Genomic DNA, 21,570 nt, shown 5'->3' on the forward strand with positions numbered 1-21,570 from the left:
TATGGGAGCAAATGGAACGGGAATGAATAAATAAATAAATGGGGATGGCGTGTGTGGCTGGAAGGGCAAAGGGACGCGGCCCGCTGGTCCCGGGGGATGGAGCCTCGAGGGCTGCCCGGCGGCCTGAGGGGGATGGAGCCTCGAGGGCGGGCGGAGCAGCCCCGGCGGCCCTGAGGGGCCTTCCCGCCGTGACCCCGAGCAGCCGCAGCCTGCGGGCGGCCGCGGGCCGGCCATGAGGCCGCGGCTCCGGGAGAGGCTCCCCCAGTGTCCGGGGGGGCCCGGGCGGGGCCCTGCGGCACCTGAGGCGGCGGCGCGGCCAATCCCCGGCGGGGCGCGGGCGGCTCTGCCCGCCCCGGGCGCGCAGGGCGAGCGGAGCCGCGTCCCGGCCGCGCTGCGCCCTCAGCGGGCCCGCTCCGCTCCCGCTCCATGGACGCGGCCAACGGGGCCGTGCCCGAGGGCGCGGCGGAGCAGCCCCGCGGCCCCGCGGCCGCCCCGTCGGGCAGGAAGCAGGTGAAGGTGGTGATCGTGGGCGACGGAGGCTGCGGGAAGACGTCGCTGCTGATGGTGTACGCCAAGGGCTCCTTCCCCGAGGTGAGGGGCTGCCACCCCCGCGGGGCTGGGGGCCGCAGCCGGGGCCGGCCCCAGCGCTTGGGCCCCGCCAGCACCGCTTCTCACAATCACTGAGTCCGCTGAGGCTGGAAAAGGCCTCTGAGATCATCGAGATCCTTCTCCTTTGCAGCAATACGCGCCCTCCGTTTTTGAGAAGTACACGACGAGTGTGACGGTGGGGAAGAAGGAGGTCACCCTGAACCTGTACGACACCGCAGGTAAGGGGCTCCACTTTGCTGCGAGGGCAGCGCCTGTGCGGCCACTGCCAGGGCAGCACTCGGGGACATTGGCCTGAGACTGAGCCCAAACCCGGCCCAGCCTTTCGTAACTTCAGGCAAATAAGCAGAAATTGTGAAGTGTTGCTCTTGTGAGCGCACGCACCCCCAGTTTCTGTTCCAGCAGATTTCTCAGTGTCAGCTTAAATCAGCCCAATATTTGAAGACTGTAAAGTTGGACAGGTTTTCAAATTTCTTCTCTACCAGCATAATTTCACCATAGCATTGCAGGTAAAATTCCTCTTTTTTCACCTTACCAATTGCAGGTAAAACTGCCAGAGAGGAAAGTACAAACAAACCAACCACCACTACCTGTTGCATATCAATGTGCCTTTCAGAAAAAAAGGAATTGATTGTCTAATGGCAGTTCTGGTCATCAACTCATTCATTATCTTAACAACCTAATTAATTCAGAAACATCAAATAGCAATCATATCTGGAAGTATTAAACCCCAATTCCCAGATGCAAAACATAATACAATCAACCAGGAAAACATTTTAATCTGCTGCCATGTGTGATTGAATAGGGAAGGAGAAAAAGGCTGGTTTGTGTTCAAAATCAAAAGGCCATGGCAGTAAAAGTTATTTGAAAATGCTGATAGTTGTTCAGGTTCATTTGAAGAACTTGTGAAATGGTTTGTGTTCAACTTCACTCAAAGTTCCCAGACTCTGTTACCCAGCTGCTTTCCTAAATGAACCCTAAAATTGACACGTGCTGGGTTTCAGCTCAGTGTAAATCATCTGTTTCAATTCAAGCCTGTGGAGTTGTTCCAAATTTACACCAAGAGAAATAAGAACCAAATGCAGTCCAGTCATTTTTAATAGCAATAAAACACACTTACCTTCTTGTATACTGCAAGTGATAGCTGAAAACATAATTTAAAAGGCTTTTAATCTAGAAGTGAATTTCACTGCTAACTTTTACTACAGTGTAGTAAGATCCTGAGCACCCAATTTGTCAATGTGTCTTCTTGGGTCAGTGTTACTGTTCCAAGTCCATTTAGTTGGGATAACATACCTTTTACTGGATGGCAAGGGGTTTGGGTCTAAGAGGAAAAGAGAAGGATTGGAATCTGGTGTGAGCAACCAAAGAGGAATTTCCTTAATACAGGGTGTTGGCACCAATAACCTGCCACTGCACTCATGATTTTTATATTTGTTTGCTGTCAGTGTGGATTTTTTGCCTGCCACATAGTTCTGAGCTCTCATTTAAAATCCCCATGCCACACATTCCCGCATTTGCCTTTGGAGTCTGTTGCAGGCTGTGAGGAGCAGGGGCTGGACCCAGAGGTGGCAGCGGGCTGGGCAGGTGCAGCAGTGCAGCACTGAGCTCTCCTGAGCCTGGCAGGGCTGCACAGCTCCTTGTGTCTCAAAACTCAGCTCTGCCCCAGCCCTGCAGGCCCCAGCAGCCCAGGCACTGCTCACTGAGCTCATGGCTCACTGCAGCATCACGGCAGCTTGGGTGGGAAGGGACCTTTAAAATGAACAAGGACAGCTTTAACTAGATCGGGTTGCTCAGGGCCTTTTCCAAACTGACCTTGGATGTTTTCATGGATAGAGCAGCCACAGCTTCTCTGGGCAGCCTGTGCCTCATTGTGAAAAAATTCTCCTTTGTCTCTATTGCAAATCTGCCCTCTGATAGTTTAAAACCATTACCCCACTTCCTGTAATTTCCCTGTTTATGCATATAACTCTTAGTGTGTACCTTCCACATTGAATTTACAGCTGTAAAAACTGATTTGCACTAAAGCACTGCTCCCCTGAAGAACAGTGGGGTGTATTTTGTGTCTTGTGAGACACTTTGGGAAGTGGAGCTGCCACTGTTGGTGTGAAAGAGCAATTGCTTTCCTTCTCTCTTCTGGGAACCTCGAAACCCAACATTTTTCACCTCCCAAAACAGCACCATGGCCACAAGGCTACAAGTTTCTTGAGGCTGTTGTCACTTGTCTCCTCCCTTCCTGTTAAATTTCTTCTGCTTTCCATAAGACGCAGCAAGAAAGAAAGCAGGGAGATTGTCACCTGGAATAAGACATTTAATTGGGAGGGGGAAAACCTGAATTTTGGTTCTCTTTCAAAGCTGCTTACATAGTTTTATGTTACATATCTATAAACTCTGTCAAACTCTAATTCAAGCAGGTTTTTAGCCTCTTTCTGTAACTGGAAGTTTTGCTAGAGGAAGGACTCACTTGAGTACACATTTTAATCTCATCCTGTTTTTAATGGTACAAAACTGATGTTCAGTTCCTTAAGGGTTAGACTAGCTCCAAGAGTTGTGTATTTTTAGGATCTTGCTTGGAGCAACAGTAAATAGAGCTGGGTGTACGACAGCATCATGGAAAGGCAAAGGACAGGTTCAGCTCCATGGGCTGTTCAAAGTTGGAAAGATTCTTTGTATTGTCGAGTCCTGTGTAGCTCAAACATTTGATCTTGTCCTACTTACTGAGGGAGGAGGACACAAACAAAAAGCTTAAGAAACAAACATTACAAGAAATATAAGATGTTATTTTCTTGACAAGAATTTAGGTAACAAATGAACTTAATGGATTAGCCTAAAATAAAAGAAAAATAATTTTTGGTGAGCGTTTTGTACTGTGGTACTGTGTCTTCCTCCTCAAACACTTCTTGCTGTTGCTGGAAGTTGGTGGCGCACATTTGCAATGTGTAAAGGCTTTGTAACGTCACTTGTCTGTCTGCAGGCAGCCTTTGCAGCTGCTTTTTCAATGAAAAGTTTCCACTTCCAGCTGTGCTTGGCAGGGGCACAGGCACTGGGAGGTAAATGAGCTCTGTGGTTTTGCCATGCCAAGGGGGCAGTGTTGGTGCCCGAGGTGCAGTTCAGACCGAGGCTCAATTCCTGGTGCAGCAGTTTCTCAGAGCAGAGAGCAGAGCACTGCTGGGCTGGGGAGGAAGCAATGCCTCATCATTGTGGGTGCTTGCTCTGCCTGACAGGAAGCACATGCAAGGCCTCCAGAGAGGTTTTTCAGGTCTCTGATGACAGAAGCACAAGGTCTTCAGAGAAATTTGAAAAGCCAGAATTCTTGAATGCGAGAATAATTTCTCATAACTTTGACAGGAAGTCATGCCTGAGTAAGACAAAACCCTCATTTTTTTAATTGATGTGTGCCCCTCCTCCTGCCCCAAGTGTCCTCTTCTGTCAGTTTTCTTCCTGCCAAGAATGTCCATTTCCTAATTTGTTTTAAACTGAATAGGGAAAAAACATAACTGGCAAGCAGCTCACAGGCTGGCACTTCTTTGGTGGTGCATGGGCAGAGGGGTGAGGAAGAGCAGACAGATGTGAACATGTACATGAGACTGAGACCTGTGGTTTCACTTCTGCTCACCCTCAGCCCCCAGCAGAGCTCCCTCCCCAGCACAGGGCCTGACTGCAGCCATGTGGTTACACAGCATCTCCCAGAGGCACGCAGGACTGGGAGCTGGGCAGAGAAATAGCAAATTTTAGGTGAATTCAGTTGGGTGGAGTTTTTTCTTTAAAAAATCTTAAAGTCTCTGTTGGTGCAATGAATCAAGGAAGACAGTGGGGTCACAGATGGGCTCACACACAGGCAGATACTTAACCAACTCCTCCACAGCATGTTTTGTGTTAACTGGGGAAAGGAAAGAGCTACCTGTGTTTGGGGAAGCACACACAGGGCTTTGCATAGAAATTCAGTTACTGCTTAGGTTCACCTCTGTTCCTCCTTTTTAAAACTCTTAGAAAAAATACCCAAATCTCTGCCAAATTAGCTCTGACCACAGACTGAGCAGCTTTATAGAGAAAAAAAATCTCCCAGGCCCTTTCTTGCATTTCAGCAGCAGCACTTGAGGACAGGGGGTGAAAGGGATTGTTTTCAGAGAGGGGGATGTCTATGTTTAGATACAGCTTGATCTGGGTCCCGTTACATCCTCAGCAGCTGAGGAGCTGCATCTGAGCTGAAGAGCAGCTTCCCCCTCCTTCCCTGGGAGTGCTGCAACCACCCAGCTGTAACACAGGTTAAGCAATTGCCATCTCACCTTCCCCTTCTGCTCTCTGCACCCCACCCTGTCCTGCACTCTGTATCCAACATTCCAAATGCACACAGAGCCGTGTTTTACACAGCATTTTCTCATGCATTTACTGTTTGCTTTAAAACCCATAACTGCAAATGGATTTGAAGATGAAGGAGCAGTTCACCAGGGCATAGCTATAGTTTTTGACCTGCAATACAACATACTGTGTCACATAATTACAGACACTTTTTCTGTTGTTCCATCCAGGAGGGTGTGAATTTAGAGGTTTGTTCAGATTCCAAGCAAATAAACATGTTTCTCCCTAAGGGACAGCCCTGTCTGCCTCACCAATTGCCAACAACAACTCAGAGGACCTTTTAATTTTACAACTTATGTTGTTAGAAACTCAGTTCAACAAGGAAAACTTTACACAGCGCTAGAGGAAGTTAGGAGGAAAAAAAACCCTGGCACCTGATGTATTTAATGCATTTAAGGGATTATCTCAGCAACAAAATGGCAAATGGGTTACAAACAAGTAGATGGTTTGGGAGAATAAGAAGGGATAAGCAGTACAATCTTTGCTCTGAATGTTTATACAACATGCATAATTTTGTCAATTGTGTATTATTTCTGGATTAAACCCCGAGATATCAATCCCTCTTTGTTCTGCACCTCCCCACAGAGCCCATGGCTGTTGTGGAAGCTCAAATACAAAATGGTCCAAGTCCAAGATTCCCATTGTACAAACATCTCAGGCAAACTGAGTAATGGCTTATCCAGCAGGGATTGCCTTGGAATAAAATGTATATCAACCAATCATTTAAATTAAGGAAGGGAGAAAAATATTGTAGTATTATTGGCCTTCTAGTATCTGCAGTTCCTCACACTGGAGGCAAAAATGTTGGCAAGTGATGAGTACATGACTTTGGACTGAGAGCAGGAATCGTTGCTGTAAAGTTGGGGCACACTGAAATTTTCTGCATTCCTTCATTTGAAATATCAACATGAAGATTTGAGATGTGGAACTTCCCTGCAGGGCAGTTTCTGATCTGTGTGTGGATTGTGGCAAGGACCAGCATTCCCAGTTCTCCTTGTGGAAATTCAGTACATCACAGACACGTGTCTGATTCCAGCATTCAGAGGACAAATACACCTTCTAAAGACTGCTTGAATCATGCTTTCTTCCTTATTAAATGAAAAAGATTGGGGTTTTTTTCCTGAGCTGCCAGCTGTGTCTGGGAATTACTGCTTTCTCAAACTTAATGTCTCAGAGCAAGACACCTTCAGCCCCTGGCACGGTGATTGCTGTAAGGGGAAGAGCACAGGTCTGAAGCAAATCAGCTTCCTCTTGTCACATCACGTGCTAGAATATCCCTAATCAGAAGTATGACAAATCCCCTGCTTTTCCAGAATTCAGCAGAATTCCCTCAGATCTGCTGGGGAGTCCTGCTTCAAAGGCCAGTTAAGCCTGGCTCATGCTGCAGCATGCCTTGTACAAGCCTGTGTGTAATCACTGCTTCCTCTCAGCTCACCAGGCTGGGAAAAGCAGGTTTGCCACCAAGGTTTCTGCTTCACCATTCCTGTCTAGGAAATACAGTGTTTCTTCTCCTCACAGCATCATATGTGCAAATGATTATGGGGACTGCCACTGTCAAACTGAAAATATTTAATAATAATTGTCATATTCCTCTTGATGACTTTATTTTTGAGCACCAACTTGGCAGTCAGTGTTTAGAACTGCTTCTAAGTCCTCAGCAAGTGGACAAAGCAGGCTTTTTATTAAAACCTGCCAAGGATGTGTTCTGTATTCTAAACCATCCGTTTTGTCAGTGAGGGGGAATCTCCTGTACTCAAGGGAAGGAATTTACAAGTATGAAATTATAGTACCATTGTTCTTGATCTCCAGAATGTGTCTGTACGCATCCCCATTGTTTGCTTGCTCAGGACAGAGATTTCTTCACCCAAACCATGCTGTGTGTTTCAGGACAGGAGGACTATGACCGGCTGCGGCCCCTTTCCTACCAGAACACCAACGTGGTGTTAATTTGTTATGATGTCATGAACCCCACCAGCTATGATAATGTAGCAGCCAAGGTAAGAGGCTTCTAAATGAATTACACATGCCTGATATATGACAAGATGTCAGATTAGAAATGCTGGGGCTTTTAGTGTCCTGTACCCTGCGTGTGTGGATGCCCAGATCACTCATCCTGCACTGAGCTGCAGGGCACAGACCTTAGACCTGGGCTCACCTCTCCATGGCTCCTAAGTGCTCAGAACTGGGGTTGACTCTCACTAAAAAGATCAAACACCAACAATTAAATCACTTCTGTATCTGCAGCAATGTCACACAACCAACGTTGCACATCTTAGAGGCAAAACTACTTCAATCACGTGTGTATTTATTTGCAGGGGAGAGATGAGAGCAACCACTTCTCTGTGCTGGGATTTTGTAACATTCCAAAACATTCTTGGACATAGCACCAGGAAAACAAAGCAAGGCTTAGTCCAAATTCTGTTCTGAAATGTGACTTTAGAAGAGCTCCTCAGAATTTAGACAGATGGTAAATAAACATTTTGGCATAGAGACAGATGCCACTATGTTTTTATAAAGCAGCTGACTCTGGGTAGGACTTTTAAACATTTCTGGGATGTAAATAAGTGCATGTTGAGCCCCCTCCACTAGACTAACTCCAAAACTCTAAAATTGCAACTTGTATTAAATGCTGCTTGGCTGTATTGTTTTGATTTCAGGAAACAAACGACAAAATAAGAACCGGATGTAAAAGTTTTGTTTTGCTGCCCGCAGTGGTACCCTGAGGTGAATCACTTCTGCCGGGGCGTCCCGCTGGTGCTGATCGGCTGCAAGACCGACCTGCGCAAGGACAAGGAGCAGCTGCGCCGCCTCAGGGCTGCCAGGCAGGAGCCCATCACCTACAGCCAGGTAAACCTCACTGCTTCTACTCTGCTGGCCTCTTGGCAGCAGATAAAGCACCTCATGGCATTGCTCCTCACAGCTATGATCACAGACACTGCAAAATCAGGTGATCTAGATCAAGAAATGGTTGACAGCACTAACAGAGCTTTCTGGAAGTTGTTTTTGGAAGTGGCCAAATCACCACCCGCTTTTAGCGCCAAAGTAAAGAGAAATGTGAGCAGTATCTAAAGGACACAACTATCTGCCTTCTATGCTAATGACATTCTTCTTTCACAGCTGGGTTATTACTGTCACAAGTTTGTAAGCCTTAACAAGTTTGCTGGACTTCCTTCATAATTGTTATTAGCCTACACTGCAGCTATCACTGATGCTTTGATCAGTAATGTGATAAAGACTGGAGATGTTAGGAAACCCATTCCAGTATGACTGTTCTGGAATAAATGTGTTTTGCAAATCCCACTTAAAAATAAATCCTTTCAAGGCCAATAGCAAGAACATCTGCAAGGTTTCTCTGACATGAGAGACTGTTCTTTGTAGTCTCTAAAGTAATCTTAGGAAAACTACATATTATCATTATCTCTAAGTATTTTGAAGCAGTTAGATTAATGAGTAGTGTTATGTCACTGGATAGCTGTCCTAGGTACAGGAGAAACAGTGATGGAACAGCTTGTCCCATGTCACACAAGACCTTTCTGCTCTGGTCCTCCAATTTTTCTTTTTCTTTTTTCTAAACTACAAAGCCATCCTTCTCCTCTCACCTCAGAGCAAGAACAGCAGCTTTCAGACTGAGCCACACGTCCAGGGAACAGGGTCAAGTGCATGGTGACCTTGAGTGAATCACCACTTCTAAACAGCAGGAAAATAAACTGCAACTACATCACCACAAAACCATGCTGGGCCTTTTAGTTTGTCTCCCTTGCATGCAAGATGAGGTCCCAGCCTGTCACTGTGAGCAGTTGCAGATTGTCCCTTGTTTTCATGAATAAATCCCTTCATCATCCTCACATGAGAGGTTCCAGGCAAGCAACAGACTGGTTCCAGACAAGCAACAGAGGTTCCAGACAAGCAACTTCTGGCCAGTCTGCTGAGGCCTCATGCAGTTAACTCAAGGGCTCACATGTTACACAAACTTTGTCTCCTATGTGAGCCCTCTCAGTTGGTTTTTTCTCCCTGAAATATGCTCTACCTCAGTTTTTTACAGCTGATGGCACCTTGGGCACCTTGGTGATGCTTCCCATGCCAGGCACAGGGGATCTGAACAGTATCTGCCACCACTGCAGCTGCAAACAACTGGAAGGAGCTTGCAAACTGCTTAAATATGAAGAAACACCCTCCCCTCCAACAAAAGCCCAAGTGACCCCACTCCCAGAGATTACAATGAATAATTGCAGAGTCTGTGAACCATGGGTTGCAGACCTGGAATTCACATAAAAGGCCCACAAGCCAAACCTGGGGGCTGGCTCTGCAGGGACAATAAAAGGATCACAAGTAAGAAATCACTGTGCTTTGTCTGTAGTGATTCCACACAACCAGCATTGCATGGAAATATTTCAGATTCAAGCATGTTCCCATTGCATGGCTGAGAAATGCAGGCACCCCTTTGTTTTTGTGAGGATTTTGGCTGAGCCTTTGTGATGCTTCAGAGCAGAAGTCAAGGTTCCTGCATGTGCACCAGCAAAACAAGGCAAGGCATCAGTGCAGATTCTGTCCTGACATTCATTACTAAAGGTGACAGCACAGAATAGTTAAGGTCAGGCCTGAAAAAAATACCACCATGAAGACATCTTATCCTCACTTAAACACCTACCTCAGCATTTAGTGTAAAGAAATTCAATACTGAGAATATTTTTGTGCTATCAGGACTCTGCATCTCAAGAGTCTCTAATGCTCTGAACTCTTAGGCCAGGCTTTGGTTCAGCAGAGTGGAAAAACACCAAGTTTATTTACAGTGCTTCAGTTTATTACCAATGCCACTCACACTCTAGCACAGCACTCAGAGGCAGCTGCTTTCTTCAAGATTGCAAAGATGTACAAATTATTTCCCTTTCTTCCCAACTCACCTTCCTTCACTCATCACCAAAATTACATCTTTTCTTACCTTTCTGTTCTTTCCAGGGTGAGGCAGCTTGCAAGGAGATTAATGCACAAATTTACCTGGAATGCTCAGCAAAATGTCGTGAGAACATAGAAAATGTTTTTAAAGAAGCCACAGCCATTGCACTGAGTGCCATGAAGAAAGCCAAGGGCCACAGGAAACGGAAAGTGTGCTCAGTGTTATGATCTGGACTGCACGAGAGCCAAGTGATTCAGATTTTATACAAGTTTCACTTTAAAAACTTTTTTGAAAACATATTTGTATTCCTAGGATAATTTTTATTTTGAAATTTTAATTATTTTTAGTATTTTTGCACTTTTGTTATACTGTTCTCACGGAATTTTCAAAGCTGTTTATCACAGTTAACTCATGCTGTGTGCCTTCACCCATCTGGCTTTTGCTTCTAAGTGTGAACAACTCACTATTTAAACTGCAATGAACAGCAACTGCTACTATAGAACTTAGTGTTGGAGTTTTTCTTCCTCTGCAAAATAATTGTGGCATGTTAGAGCTACAATTTACTGCCTTTTTCCAGTAGAAAACTCACATCTTTCAGAAGCAATGCTAAAGCAGCTTATCAGGCAGAAGAAGTTTTTTATTAAAATTTTCCAGTTAATTTCTTGGTGGCAATGGCAGGAGTTGGCCTCAAGCTGCCCCCTGAGTGCACATGGAACATCCACCACCCCCTCTGCAGACCTGCACCTCAGAGTTCTTCAAGGCTGGTGGAATGGAAAGTGGCATTTAGCAGTGGAAATACATCAGTTGCTCCAATTAAATAATGGAGTGTCATGGGAAACAGTTAATTTACAGGACTCAAATTTAGAAGTACTCCGAGCAGCTACTACATGTAATGTTAAATCAGTCTTGTGATAAATATTTACAGCCTATTTAATACAAGACAGATGTAAATCGTGGTGCACACTGGAGGAAAATTCATTCACTTGTGAAATCATCTCTGCTGGTACAAATTAAAATTTTCCCTTTTGTGATGAAGGTGTCAGTTGTCTGAGAATCAGGGAGGCTCCCACTGCACACCCTGGTCCATGTGCCTCCTATCTCCTGGTTCTCACTGAGATCTCAGACTGCAGGAACAATCTTTAGTTTGCACTCATCAAAAACCAAACCTGAGGGGGGAAATGAGGTTCCTGCAGTACAGCTGTTGCTGAAAGCTTTCTGTGTAAGGCAAACTGTACATGACCAGCTGGTGCAAACCTGTTTTGGAGCAAGCCACCATTATTATTTTACATGCAGGTAAACAGGTCTTGACCCTTGAAAAATATTTTTCTTTTTTTTCCTAACTTGTTTTGATTTAATTAAGGTTTTTGAATACTTATGAGCCTAAAATGGGAAATTAAATTAATTGGAAATTTGTACACATCCTTGACTATAGAAAAACCTTGAAGAATTGTGCAGCCTTTTCTCCACTTGTCACTAAAAGAACCACCCCTCACCTCACTCAGTACAAAACTGAAACACCAACGTTCAGGAAGTGACCCATTCACCATCAGCTCCCCAGTGGAAATCTCTCTGGCTTTTTTAATCTGAGTTTCTCAGATTGCAGAACTCATGTTACCCACTCCTGCAGAATGAGGTTCCAGTTTGCTCTCAACAGACAATAATTTGAATCTCATAAACTGAGAGTTCGAGTAAAACAAAAAACCTTACAGGGTGTGTAAAAGACAGCAAAACACAGCCCAGCTGGTGTGAAAACTGTTGAAATTATGCAAATTGCAGTTTATTGTTCATGCCCACAGGACACTGACACAGCAAAGGGAATTTTGCTAGCTTGAGCAGCAGAAGTGATGACTCCATCTCAAGGCTGTGGTGCATTGTCTGTCCCCTGGTGAGCACCCTCTGGGGAGGAGGGCACTGTTTGCCACTCACACTGCCACAGGATGTGCCCAGGTTGGGCTTTGTGCTGCCTTTCACTGCTGGGAAAGACACAGCCCAGGGCAGCTCAGTGCTGCAGCTGCCTGAGGAGGTACAGAAGTTACAGCACCCAAAGAAGGTGTTCCAATGGGTGAGTGCAAATTCAAGCAGCACAAGGACTTTAGCAAGGTAGCAGTCAGTGTTTGTCCCCTGCCATCCCCTTGACCCAGCATTTCCCTTCTCTTCATTATTGGTACAAGCGCAGCATCTAAAGGAAGTATTTAATGTTTGAGCTGAGCCTGTCCTCCCCTTTCCAGAACCTCAAAAACCAACCCAAGGGCCATGTGCTTGTAACTAAAAAAGGGCAGAGGCAGTTGCATATTGAATGGTTTATTTTAGGTTCTTTCAGGCCTGGACAAATGACCTGGTCTCCCTGGAAAAGGGCTAGCAGACTTCCCTGCCATTTAAAAACTGCTTTTGTTCACATGATTTTGTTTTCAAATGAGGAATTCCTCTTCTTTAAATAGCTTTTTAGAAGTGTATATAGCAGCAGTATGGTACAAAGATGAGTATTTTCTTTTCACAGTACACACAGGTTAGTATTGCCACTGAGAATATGCCTTGAAAAACAGCATTCATTCTGTATTACTGATCCACCCAGAGTGTTCATAAACCTCAATAAATTCAATACCCAGAATTTAAATAATAAAACTGCAAAGTGTCAGGTATCATTCCAGAACTGGAATTACAGTAGATCCCACATTTCCCCCAATGCTGGCGCTTGGCCAGGCAGGTGCATGCTGCTCTATATACAGAACAAAAACCCCAGAAGCAAATACATTTTATATTAAATATACATAAATAGCAGGAGTGTGACTGGAGAGCCATGCTTGCATTAATACTGAGTCTGTGCTGGCAGAGTCCTTTACCAGACACGGGGACAGGCGAGTCCTGAGCCCACCCATGGCCTGGCTGGGGCTGGGCAGGGTCTGTCCCACACCCAGCCCTGCTGGGGCACAGGCATGGATGCACACTGGGAACAGGGGCAGTCACAGCTTCTTCACCTTGTCTTTATTCTTCTGCAGTTTAGTGTGCACCACCTTGAGAGTAGTGAGGAAGTTCCCGAGGAACAGCAGCAGGAATGTGAAAGCCAACACAAAAACCTGAAAAGGAAGAGGAAGCAGCATTTATTACTGTGTGATATTACAACATGGCTTATATTCAACACTGCTGGGCTCTACCAGACACAGAACAGGCTCTGTGCTGCATTATCCTGAGATATTTAAATGCAGTCAGATGCCCAAATATCTTCCAGGATGTGGTCAAGCACCCCCTCTGCCCTGCTCTGTGCTTCTTCTGAGCAGAGCCAGCACACACCTGCCATTCTTTGCATTCCTTGTGCCTTGACAATCTGAAAAGAGTGATTGCATTGTATAGCTGCCAGAACTGCAGAGGGGAAAAGAAAAAAGGCAATTTAATTATGAGCAAAAAGAATTAAGCCTTGGAAACGTTTGTCATGGCTGTGTGTGATCCAAAGCACCTCTGGGTGGTGCAGCAGCAGACACTGCACCACAGAGGGAGGAGGGGATCTCCCAACTTACATGCCCAAAGAACAAGAAGGGAAGGAGAAACGTCAGCCCCCGCCACATCCAGGACTGGAATCCTTCTGGAAAAGGTTGACAGTAGAGGCAGAGTGTGAGCACAGAAGAGCCAGGACTGAACCTGCAGCTCCTCCCACCCAGATCACCACCATAAGGGCTACTCCTATCAAGTAAAAAGATTTGTTTGAAATTGGGGTAGTTAGAGGAGGATAAAGTTAGGGATGACAAAAACCTCCATCTTAGTCTGCTCAAATGCTCACAAAGATCACAGATTCCTCTGCTCCTGACCTACAGGACCTGAGGAGGGGGATAAAAGTCTCACTGCCCATCCTGCCTTGGGATGCAGGCAGGCAGGCAGGGGACAGCTCTGCCATGGGGGGCACACAGCCCTCTCCCTCCCTATCACTGCACCCAAAACCTGTGCAAAGAAAGCCCAGCAGGACGCCTCACCTACTGTAAGGTCCAAGTGGTTTCTCTCCCCCAAAGCCCGGAGCCTGTAGAGGCAGCCCCTTTGGTAATAATACTGCAAGAACTGAACACAGCCTGGAGAAGGAGAGAGAAAACATCACTCCACTGGTTATTCAGAAATATGGTAAGTATCAACCTACTTTAATAATGTTTAATCCAACAGCATTTAATTATTGCTTATATTTGTAGATTGCATATTTGTACACAATCTTTATATTCCTACAGTTTAACATTCCAGTATTTACCAAATGAAAGTGTTTTCTTTTAAGCACATATGACACAAAATGACTTTACCCCCTGAATTAGCAAGGCAAGATATACTCACTCTGAAATATTGAAAATGCTAAAAATTGACTGCGAAACATCTGATACATGAGTCCATCGGGCCTGGAAGAGAACATGGGGAGTTCCATTAATCTGCTAAAAGCCTTCAATGCATCCACCCCTTCCCCTTCTCCACCAGGCCTGATGCCATTAGCAAACCAACCAGCAGCTGGTGCCCAGCCCATTCCACCCACTGGGAGCCCTGAGAGGTGCTACAACCACAGGAAGTGCTCTCATTGATTAGGTTTCCCCTCTCATACAAGGATAAATGCTGTCCCCTCTCATCCTTAATCAGTTTTCTCCAGGCAGCAAAATCATTCAGCATCATCTGCACCAAGAATCCCAGCACTGCAACAGGGGTGGTTGTGCTGCTTATCCTGAGGGCAGTTCAGGATAGATGGAGGGCAAGGACTGCCTGCCCCAGCCACTGTCAGGCCCTTACAGATTCAGGGCAGAAGCATCTGTTGTTTTAAAACAATTTTTAATTATTAACTCATCAGTTCATGCCCAAGTTGAGACAGGCTGCATAGGGAGTGCATTTTGTGGGTTGTCTGACCAGCACCCATTGCAAGGGGGTAACTTGAATTTTTGGCTTTAAACTCTCTAATCAAGGCTCAGTAAAGGCACCAAACATCCATTTTGTGGTGTCCTTCCTCTATAGCAACATGCTGCTTGTTTCCTTAAGTACAGAGACAGAAACTGGGAGACTTGCACAGATTTTGCTATCCTCAGCCCAACTACAGCCACAGGGTTTGCATTTCTTTCCTTTTTTTTTTAACCAGCAATGTAAATACAAACTTACAGTATTGTATTTATCATTGAAAACATCTGTAACATCAAACAAATATTAAGGCTGACACGCTGCCATATGTCCTGTGGCCACAGCTTCATGGTCACACTGGATTTAAATGCTCAGAGGATGTAAACACCATGAAACAGGCTTGAAGCACCTCGAGCAGGCAGGAGCAGACTCACCACGTTAACATCACTCCAGAGAGGAACGTGGAAACATAGTGATGAGACACCCACCAGCCTTTGATCCTGAGCAGTAAAAAACATGGCAGTTAGACAAGAAACATGGATTTCAGCATTAAGTCCAGCCTTACAGGCAAAAAATGATCCAAAAATGGCAACAAAGTAGATGCCCCAAATCAAGCACAAGGGATGCTGTGGCATTTCCAACCAAAGAAGTGTGACCTCTAGCACAAGGCAACACACACACCCCAGACCATCTACAACCTACAGCTACCAAACCCAGCCAACACATTGCACCTATAACTTGGGGACTCTCAGGAACTGCAGCTGCTCTCTCCCCAAACCTCAGGTGACCAGGGAGGAGGAGAGAGCCAAGACTCTGCAGAGAGGCCATCAGCATCTCGGATTTGCTGGGCTTCAGTGCCAGGCTGAATCCCCTTTTGCTACCTGGTTTTCCCTAAGGACATTCCATGCTTTCATGGCTGTGCAGGTGGCACTGTACCTTGAGCCATTGCTAATGAGAATGCTCTCCCGTATCGTCAGCGTGCAGTAATACCACACCAACAGAAAGTTAAACACTTCATCTGTCACCCTGTTAAACACAAAAAACACACAGTAAAAAACCCTCTTGTTAATTATAAAGACACATTTTAAAAACCACGATTTTTCCTAGATGAAAACCTGCCCAAGTGAGGATATGGACACAAAGTCCCATCCTGAACATCTGTAACCCACAAGCAGCACAGCACACACGCCCAGCACTGCCAGGCTCCAGCCCCTTCTACCCTGGGATCCAACACTGCAGATCCTGAGCTGATAAGCAGGTATGCAGGGATGACATTAAGTGCTGCTCAAGGAGAGAAAGCACCACAGAAGCAGCAGATGATCCAATTTAGAGAGGCCTGTCCACGCTAATTCAATGAGGAGATTCCATGAGATCCATATCAATCCAATCAACTAAAAGAATGGAAGAGCATTATGCTCTGGAGCAAAACACCAAAACTTTATTTTGCCATTTGCAAACTCCTGAAGCCAAGGGGACTTGGGGCAGCCTCTGTATAGGGCAGCATCACTCCTGGTACAGTCCTGCATTCATTCAGACACACAGAGTGGAAGTGCGTGGCTCCAACACCTTTCTGGTTTTTAAGCAAAATGAATAATGGAAGCTTGTTGGTGCTCAGACACTTTATCACAACCTAGAGGTAATGTTTCAAGTCTGATTTGTTGCTTTTGTTACCCAGAGCTGCAGCACAGTGTTGGTCCCTGCCTGGGACAGCCCAAAAGCACAACCAGCAGTTTGTTCCCAATGACAGCACGATGCCAGAATAACAACATCAATTTTTAGCATCATCAGGAAACGTGATGTTGGACTTTCCTTTTAAAAAGGAAAAACAACTGGCTAAAATACAGCTCCTGCCAGAGTTGAAGAAGAGCAGGTGTCCTGCTGCCCAACTGCTCAAAGCCTAAACAGCACCTGAGCTGTCTCACTGCCCTTAACAGTGCATAAGATAAGTCAAACCCAGCACAATTTTATGCAAAACGCTTGATAAGAAATAAAAATGTATCTTACCTGTAGTGGAGAAAACACCTGCAGGCAACAGCCCCCAGTAACAAGATTATTGTCAGATAAAGTTTGAACTTCTCATACTCGTCCTTGTATGCAAACCTGGAAGGGAACAGGTGCCAGTTGTGGACACAAACAGATGTTTGACTGGAATGTGGCTTCACCTTTTCATGCCACATACAAAGCCAAATACCAAGCCCAGAGACAGAGGTTTTGCTGAAGCCATTAGAAAAGCAGTGGACAGTGGTGAAAGGTTCTGCCTGCAGGGAGGGTCTGTCTCAGCTGCAACACAATGCCCTAAGTCCATCAGAGCTGGTTTCTGGGATGGCATGACAAGATTTTAAAAATACATATATATATACATATATATCTCCATTTTCTGGAGCACTGTATGCCTAGAAGTCACAGCACCATTTTTCAGCACAAAAAAACTCCAAACACTTTTACAATTAAGGCTACAGGCTGAGCTGGGCTTAAAAGCAAGCAATAAATGGAATTAATTGGAGCTACATAAGATGTCAGCTCATCCCCATGTCATAGTCCAGTCACCCACCCTCAAGATTTCACTTATCAGGTCTAAGAGAAACCCATTCCCTCTCTGGGCTCCAGCCCACACCCACAGCTGGCCCCAGAGAAACCCAAACTCACACACGTGGGGAGGCTCACTCACTTTGCCTGGTTGCTCAGGAGAGTGACATTCACATTTCCCAGCACCAGATTTAAGTACAGGCTGGAAGACAAAAGCCAAGAGCAGACCCAAGTAAGTTGTTTTATTTGAACACCACAGGATGATCTAGAGCGAGGTGATGAGACAGTGGCTCTGCCAAAGCCACATTTGCTGGACATTTTTAGTTAATACAAACTGGAGGGAAAGACCACAGAAAAGGCTTTACACATGGAAATATTGGTCAGCACTTCCCAGAAGTTACTGAAAAGCCTCATTTTCCTGGTCCCTTTTTTGCACTACAGTCTAAGGGCGATATATGCAGCGTGCACTGGCCAAGCCCAAACACAGGGAGGATTTGGAAGAAAAGTTTATGTTAGAAACTTCTGAGGGGTTGCAGCATCACACAGTCCTTGACAACTGATATAATCCTGTCCTAGCAACCCTGCTTGAAGCAAAAGTTAAAGTTGGTTAAAAATATTATTTTAAAAAGAGAAAAGTCTTGTCCTGATTCAGCCCTCAAAAAAATTAGCCCAGGAAAATATCAGTGTGGAACAGTGAGCTGCACAATCCCTTGCCAGTGCAGGTTACTGTCATTTTAACAGAAAACCTGCACTGCCCACACACATTTACATCCACTCACAGTTAATGAATTCTGTGTACAACTGACACAGCAGCTCAGCAAGAGATTTATGACTAATCCAATTTTACATGTCTTTCTTCAACCTTTTCCTTCGGGAACAAAGAGCTTTGCTGTGAACATTTAAAATCCAAAATTCCTGGAGCACACAAGCCTTCCTGGTGGAGCACATACCCATTCCTCTTGGGCAGGTAGGCTTCCATGTCAAAGAAGGCATTCTGCCTCTCCTTGATCTGCCTGCTGATCTCCTGAATGAGAGCAAACTCCTCAGGACTCGCTCTGGGCTTGCACCTGCAAGAACACAGAAACAAGATATTCCTGTTCGTGTTTTCACCTCCTTTTTATTTGAAGGAAAATAATGTTGTCATAAAATCCAGGCTGTTAAAAAGCTGGCTCTGGGAACTGATGCTTTGCTCCTGTATTTCTGAGGAACCATTTGGCTTATCACGACTTTATTTCACTGCCAGGTTTATGTTGCTGTAGGTTACTTCAACCAGTTGGTTTATAAATCAGCTTCTCTTTCCATCAGCTCAGTGACAGGATTGCATGGGAATATTTTGTTTTTCTGAAGGAATTCTCTCCACCCTGGGAACTCCGTGCATGGTTTCAGGCACTGCCCTTGCAGAGGCTGCAGCTCTTCAGGTATGAAGTATTTCAGGATCTAACAGGACACAGAGCTGATGATTTACTGACAAACTGTGGTTTTAGTAATTAATGTTAACCAGGGAGCAATGAGCAGCAGAGCCAGCAGCCTGTGGTGTCAGAGGTGCTGCACACAAGGAATTCAGCCCATGGCTCAGCCAGGCAGCCAGAGACAGTTCCCTCCTCTAAATCCACCCAGGAGCAAGTCACACCTTCAGGTTCAAGGGCTGATGTTGCTCTTCCAGGGCAGTTACAGAGCAAAGCATTGCTCACCTGGCACAGCCAAAAGCTGCACAGCCCTGCAATGCACAGCAAGCACTGCAAGGAAGAAACCCACAGCAGCTCCCTTAAATGTCTTTATTCACAGGGCTCCCTCTCTCATGCAGTAATGAACAATTACTTGGCTGTAATATGGAACAACTTTAGCACTGCAATATAGATTGTCTAGTAAAAGACAATCCAAGCATTTCAGCCCTTGGGAAGGAGAACTATCCCATCCCATCCCACCCTCCTGTTACCGCTGCAGGCTGTGCTTCAGGTCCCTCAGTGTCTTCTTCTGCCGCTGTATGGAGCTGCTGCAGGCTGTCTGCAAGCTGGTGACTTCTTCCAGTTTCTGCCTGTAAACTTTGTGTGTTTCCTGCAGGAGAAGAGGAGGTGGTTGGTAGGAAGAGCCCTCCTAAGTTATTCATGGCATTTGTCCCTCACCTCCAAGGGAAACTAGGAAAATCCTGGTTTTATGGGATACAACAGGCACCCCTTTAACAAGCAACAAGGGAACGATGCCAAACCAGTACAGCTACAAGGGCTTAAATGGACACTGATGGCATTCCTGCAAGAGGAAAAGCATCCTCTACACTCATCTCATTGTCTCTTTAAAGAGCTTTCCCACTCAGGAGCTTCTCACTGCCATCCCACCCTGCAATGAAGCCCCTAATCCTTGAATCCCCTAATCCTCCATTTGATCCTGATCCATGCCCATCAAATGGTGGCTAAATCACAGAGCAGGCACTCCAATTTCACAGCCAGATTAAATCTTGGAGAAAATAAGTGAGGACCTAACAGAGTGGGGGAGGGAAGGGAAAGGCAGCACCAGGCATAAATCCATGGCTGAGGGTTTAGGCACCTCTGGCCATCACTGCCATCCCAACCCCACGGATATTCAAGCAACCTACTGCCCCATATTCTGGTTTAAAGAGCTGAACTGATGTCCCTGCCTGTGGCCTCAGATGCTCCCTGGGAGGAACTGCTTTATCACAGCTCATTGGTCCCCTGAAGCCCCCAGTTAGTGCTCAGCCATAACGAGGACACGCTCACCAACTGCAAACCCATTGAGAGGAAACTCTGCTCTCACCCCTCCCTGCCCTTAGCTCTGCTTTTCCACCCTTTGCAAGGATTTCACCCCTTTCCCCATGAGGGAGGTCTCAGGAAGGGCTCTCCAAGCACCAAGCAATGACCTCTGAGCCAATTTGAAGACCTATAATAAATTGGAAAACAGAGTTTGTAGAGTTGGTGCCAAGACAGTGTGGGTTACACGGCTGCTTCACCTACCAACACCAAGAACCACAGGAAATTCCCACTGCTCTTCCCAGAGCATAAACATGGTGGTGAAGCCACACAAACCAAACCTTTGCTCTCCTCCTTGCTAGGACCCACCTGGTAGCTATTCTTTATTTACAAGAACAATCCAAAACAAGCTCCAGTGTCTGATGTAAAGACCTTAATAACCAAACTAACCCCGTACAGGCACTGCAGCTCTCACTGAGGCTCATTTGGTTTAGCTGAGCACACCTCTACAGCACTAACCCTCACACCTCGACCACCAGCTGCTGCCACCCCACCAAAAAGTGTTTCTACTTTCCTTTTCCAGGTGGGGAAACTGAGGCAGGGACAATCACTGACATTTCCTGTGGTTTAGGTCAGACGAAGGCAGGGAGTTTGTCAAGAAGGCGCACACAGCAAACAAGTGACCAACAAAACCACTCCAGATGGGCTCCCCCAGCACCCAACCCTCGTTTCTGCTAACAGGAGTACAACCTGAACTGAGTTTTAATTAAGAAACAAGCTAAATGTGGAGATCACACTTTTTTTTTGCATGCACGTTCTGTTTAACAGTCTAAAAGAGGCTAAAACAGCCTCCAGAGTGAGAACAGCCTGTCGTACTTTAAAACTGGCTTTAAGATTTTAAGCACGTGTATAGGTGCAGCACTGATGACAAGCAGGGAAGGAAGGGAAGGTTTCTGGAGGTAAGAGCATCTTGTAGAACAGCTCTTGGCCCCCACTCCGAGGCATTTCCGTCCCTCAATGCACTTTTGCAAGATGGAAAAACAGCGCTTGGACCCGGCCTATCCCACCACGGGAGATCAGACCCGGCCAGGAGCTGCTGGCGGGACAGGCGCTGCCCGCGCTGCTCTTTGCAGCACAACCGCACCGCGTCCCCTTCTCCCATCCTTCCTCCAGCACCGGGAACCGGGGCACCGCATCGCGGTGCATCCCCAGAGGGACCGGGAGCACGGCCAGGGCTCGGGGGAGCGGGACCCGGGCTGTGTGCGGGGCCGTGCAGGGAGGGATGCTCGGGATCCCCGCTCCCGGCGAGGGCTGGGGGAGCCCTCCCACACCTCCGGCCCCGGGGATGCGGCCGGCCGTGGGGAGCCCCGGTCCCGCTCCTACCGGGCGGGGCGAGCCGAGGCCGGCTCCGCACCGCGATGCGAAGCAGAACCGGCAAGGGTAGCGCGGGGCAGCGCGGGGGAAGCCGCGTCCGCGCAGGCGGGGGAGGCACCGCGATGCCCCGCCGCCCCCCGCCGCTCACCTGGAGCTGCCGGAACTCCTCCTCCAGCTCCCGCCACTCGCCGAGGCTCCGCTCCAGCTGCTCCCGCATGGCCGCGGGGCCGCGCCCGCTCCCCGGGCCCCGGCGCGCGCCCGCCG

General features: G+C 46.7%; 2 protein-coding genes across 2 annotated transcripts; one reads left to right on the forward strand and one right to left on the reverse strand.

Annotated features, from left to right (window-relative positions):
* The first annotated feature begins 426 nt into the window (after positions 1–426).
* On the forward strand, positions 427–10,486 carry RHOF (ras homolog family member F, filopodia associated). The gene is made up of 5 exons (XM_054288803.1): positions 427–591; positions 740–827; positions 6,853–6,962; positions 7,678–7,812; positions 9,922–10,486. The coding sequence occupies exons 1-5, from the start codon at positions 427–429 to the stop codon at positions 10,084–10,086; spliced, it is 663 nt and encodes a 220-aa protein (XP_054144778.1). The 3' UTR covers positions 10,087–10,486.
* Positions 10,487–12,799: 2,313 nt separating this feature from the next.
* On the reverse strand, positions 12,800–21,553 carry TMEM120B (transmembrane protein 120B). The gene is made up of 12 exons (XM_054288679.1): positions 21,455–21,553; positions 19,167–19,285; positions 18,181–18,297; positions 17,373–17,432; positions 16,709–16,804; positions 15,641–15,730; positions 15,139–15,204; positions 14,165–14,226; positions 13,822–13,914; positions 13,372–13,436; positions 13,148–13,216; positions 12,800–12,933 (listed from the first exon to the last, which is right to left on the reverse strand). Exons 1-12 carry the CDS (start codon positions 21,521–21,523, stop codon positions 12,820–12,822), a joined length of 1,020 nt encoding a protein of 339 aa, XP_054144654.1. The 5' UTR covers positions 21,524–21,553; the 3' UTR covers positions 12,800–12,819.
* Positions 21,554–21,570: the final 17 nt, after the last annotated feature.

This window comes from Melozone crissalis, unplaced genomic scaffold (assembly GCF_028551555.1).
Source record: "Melozone crissalis strain CALT ecotype California unplaced genomic scaffold, PUWL_Pcris_2 ptg000063l_1, whole genome shotgun sequence".
In the NCBI taxonomy this organism is placed as follows: domain Eukaryota; kingdom Metazoa; phylum Chordata; class Aves; order Passeriformes; family Passerellidae; genus Melozone; species Melozone crissalis.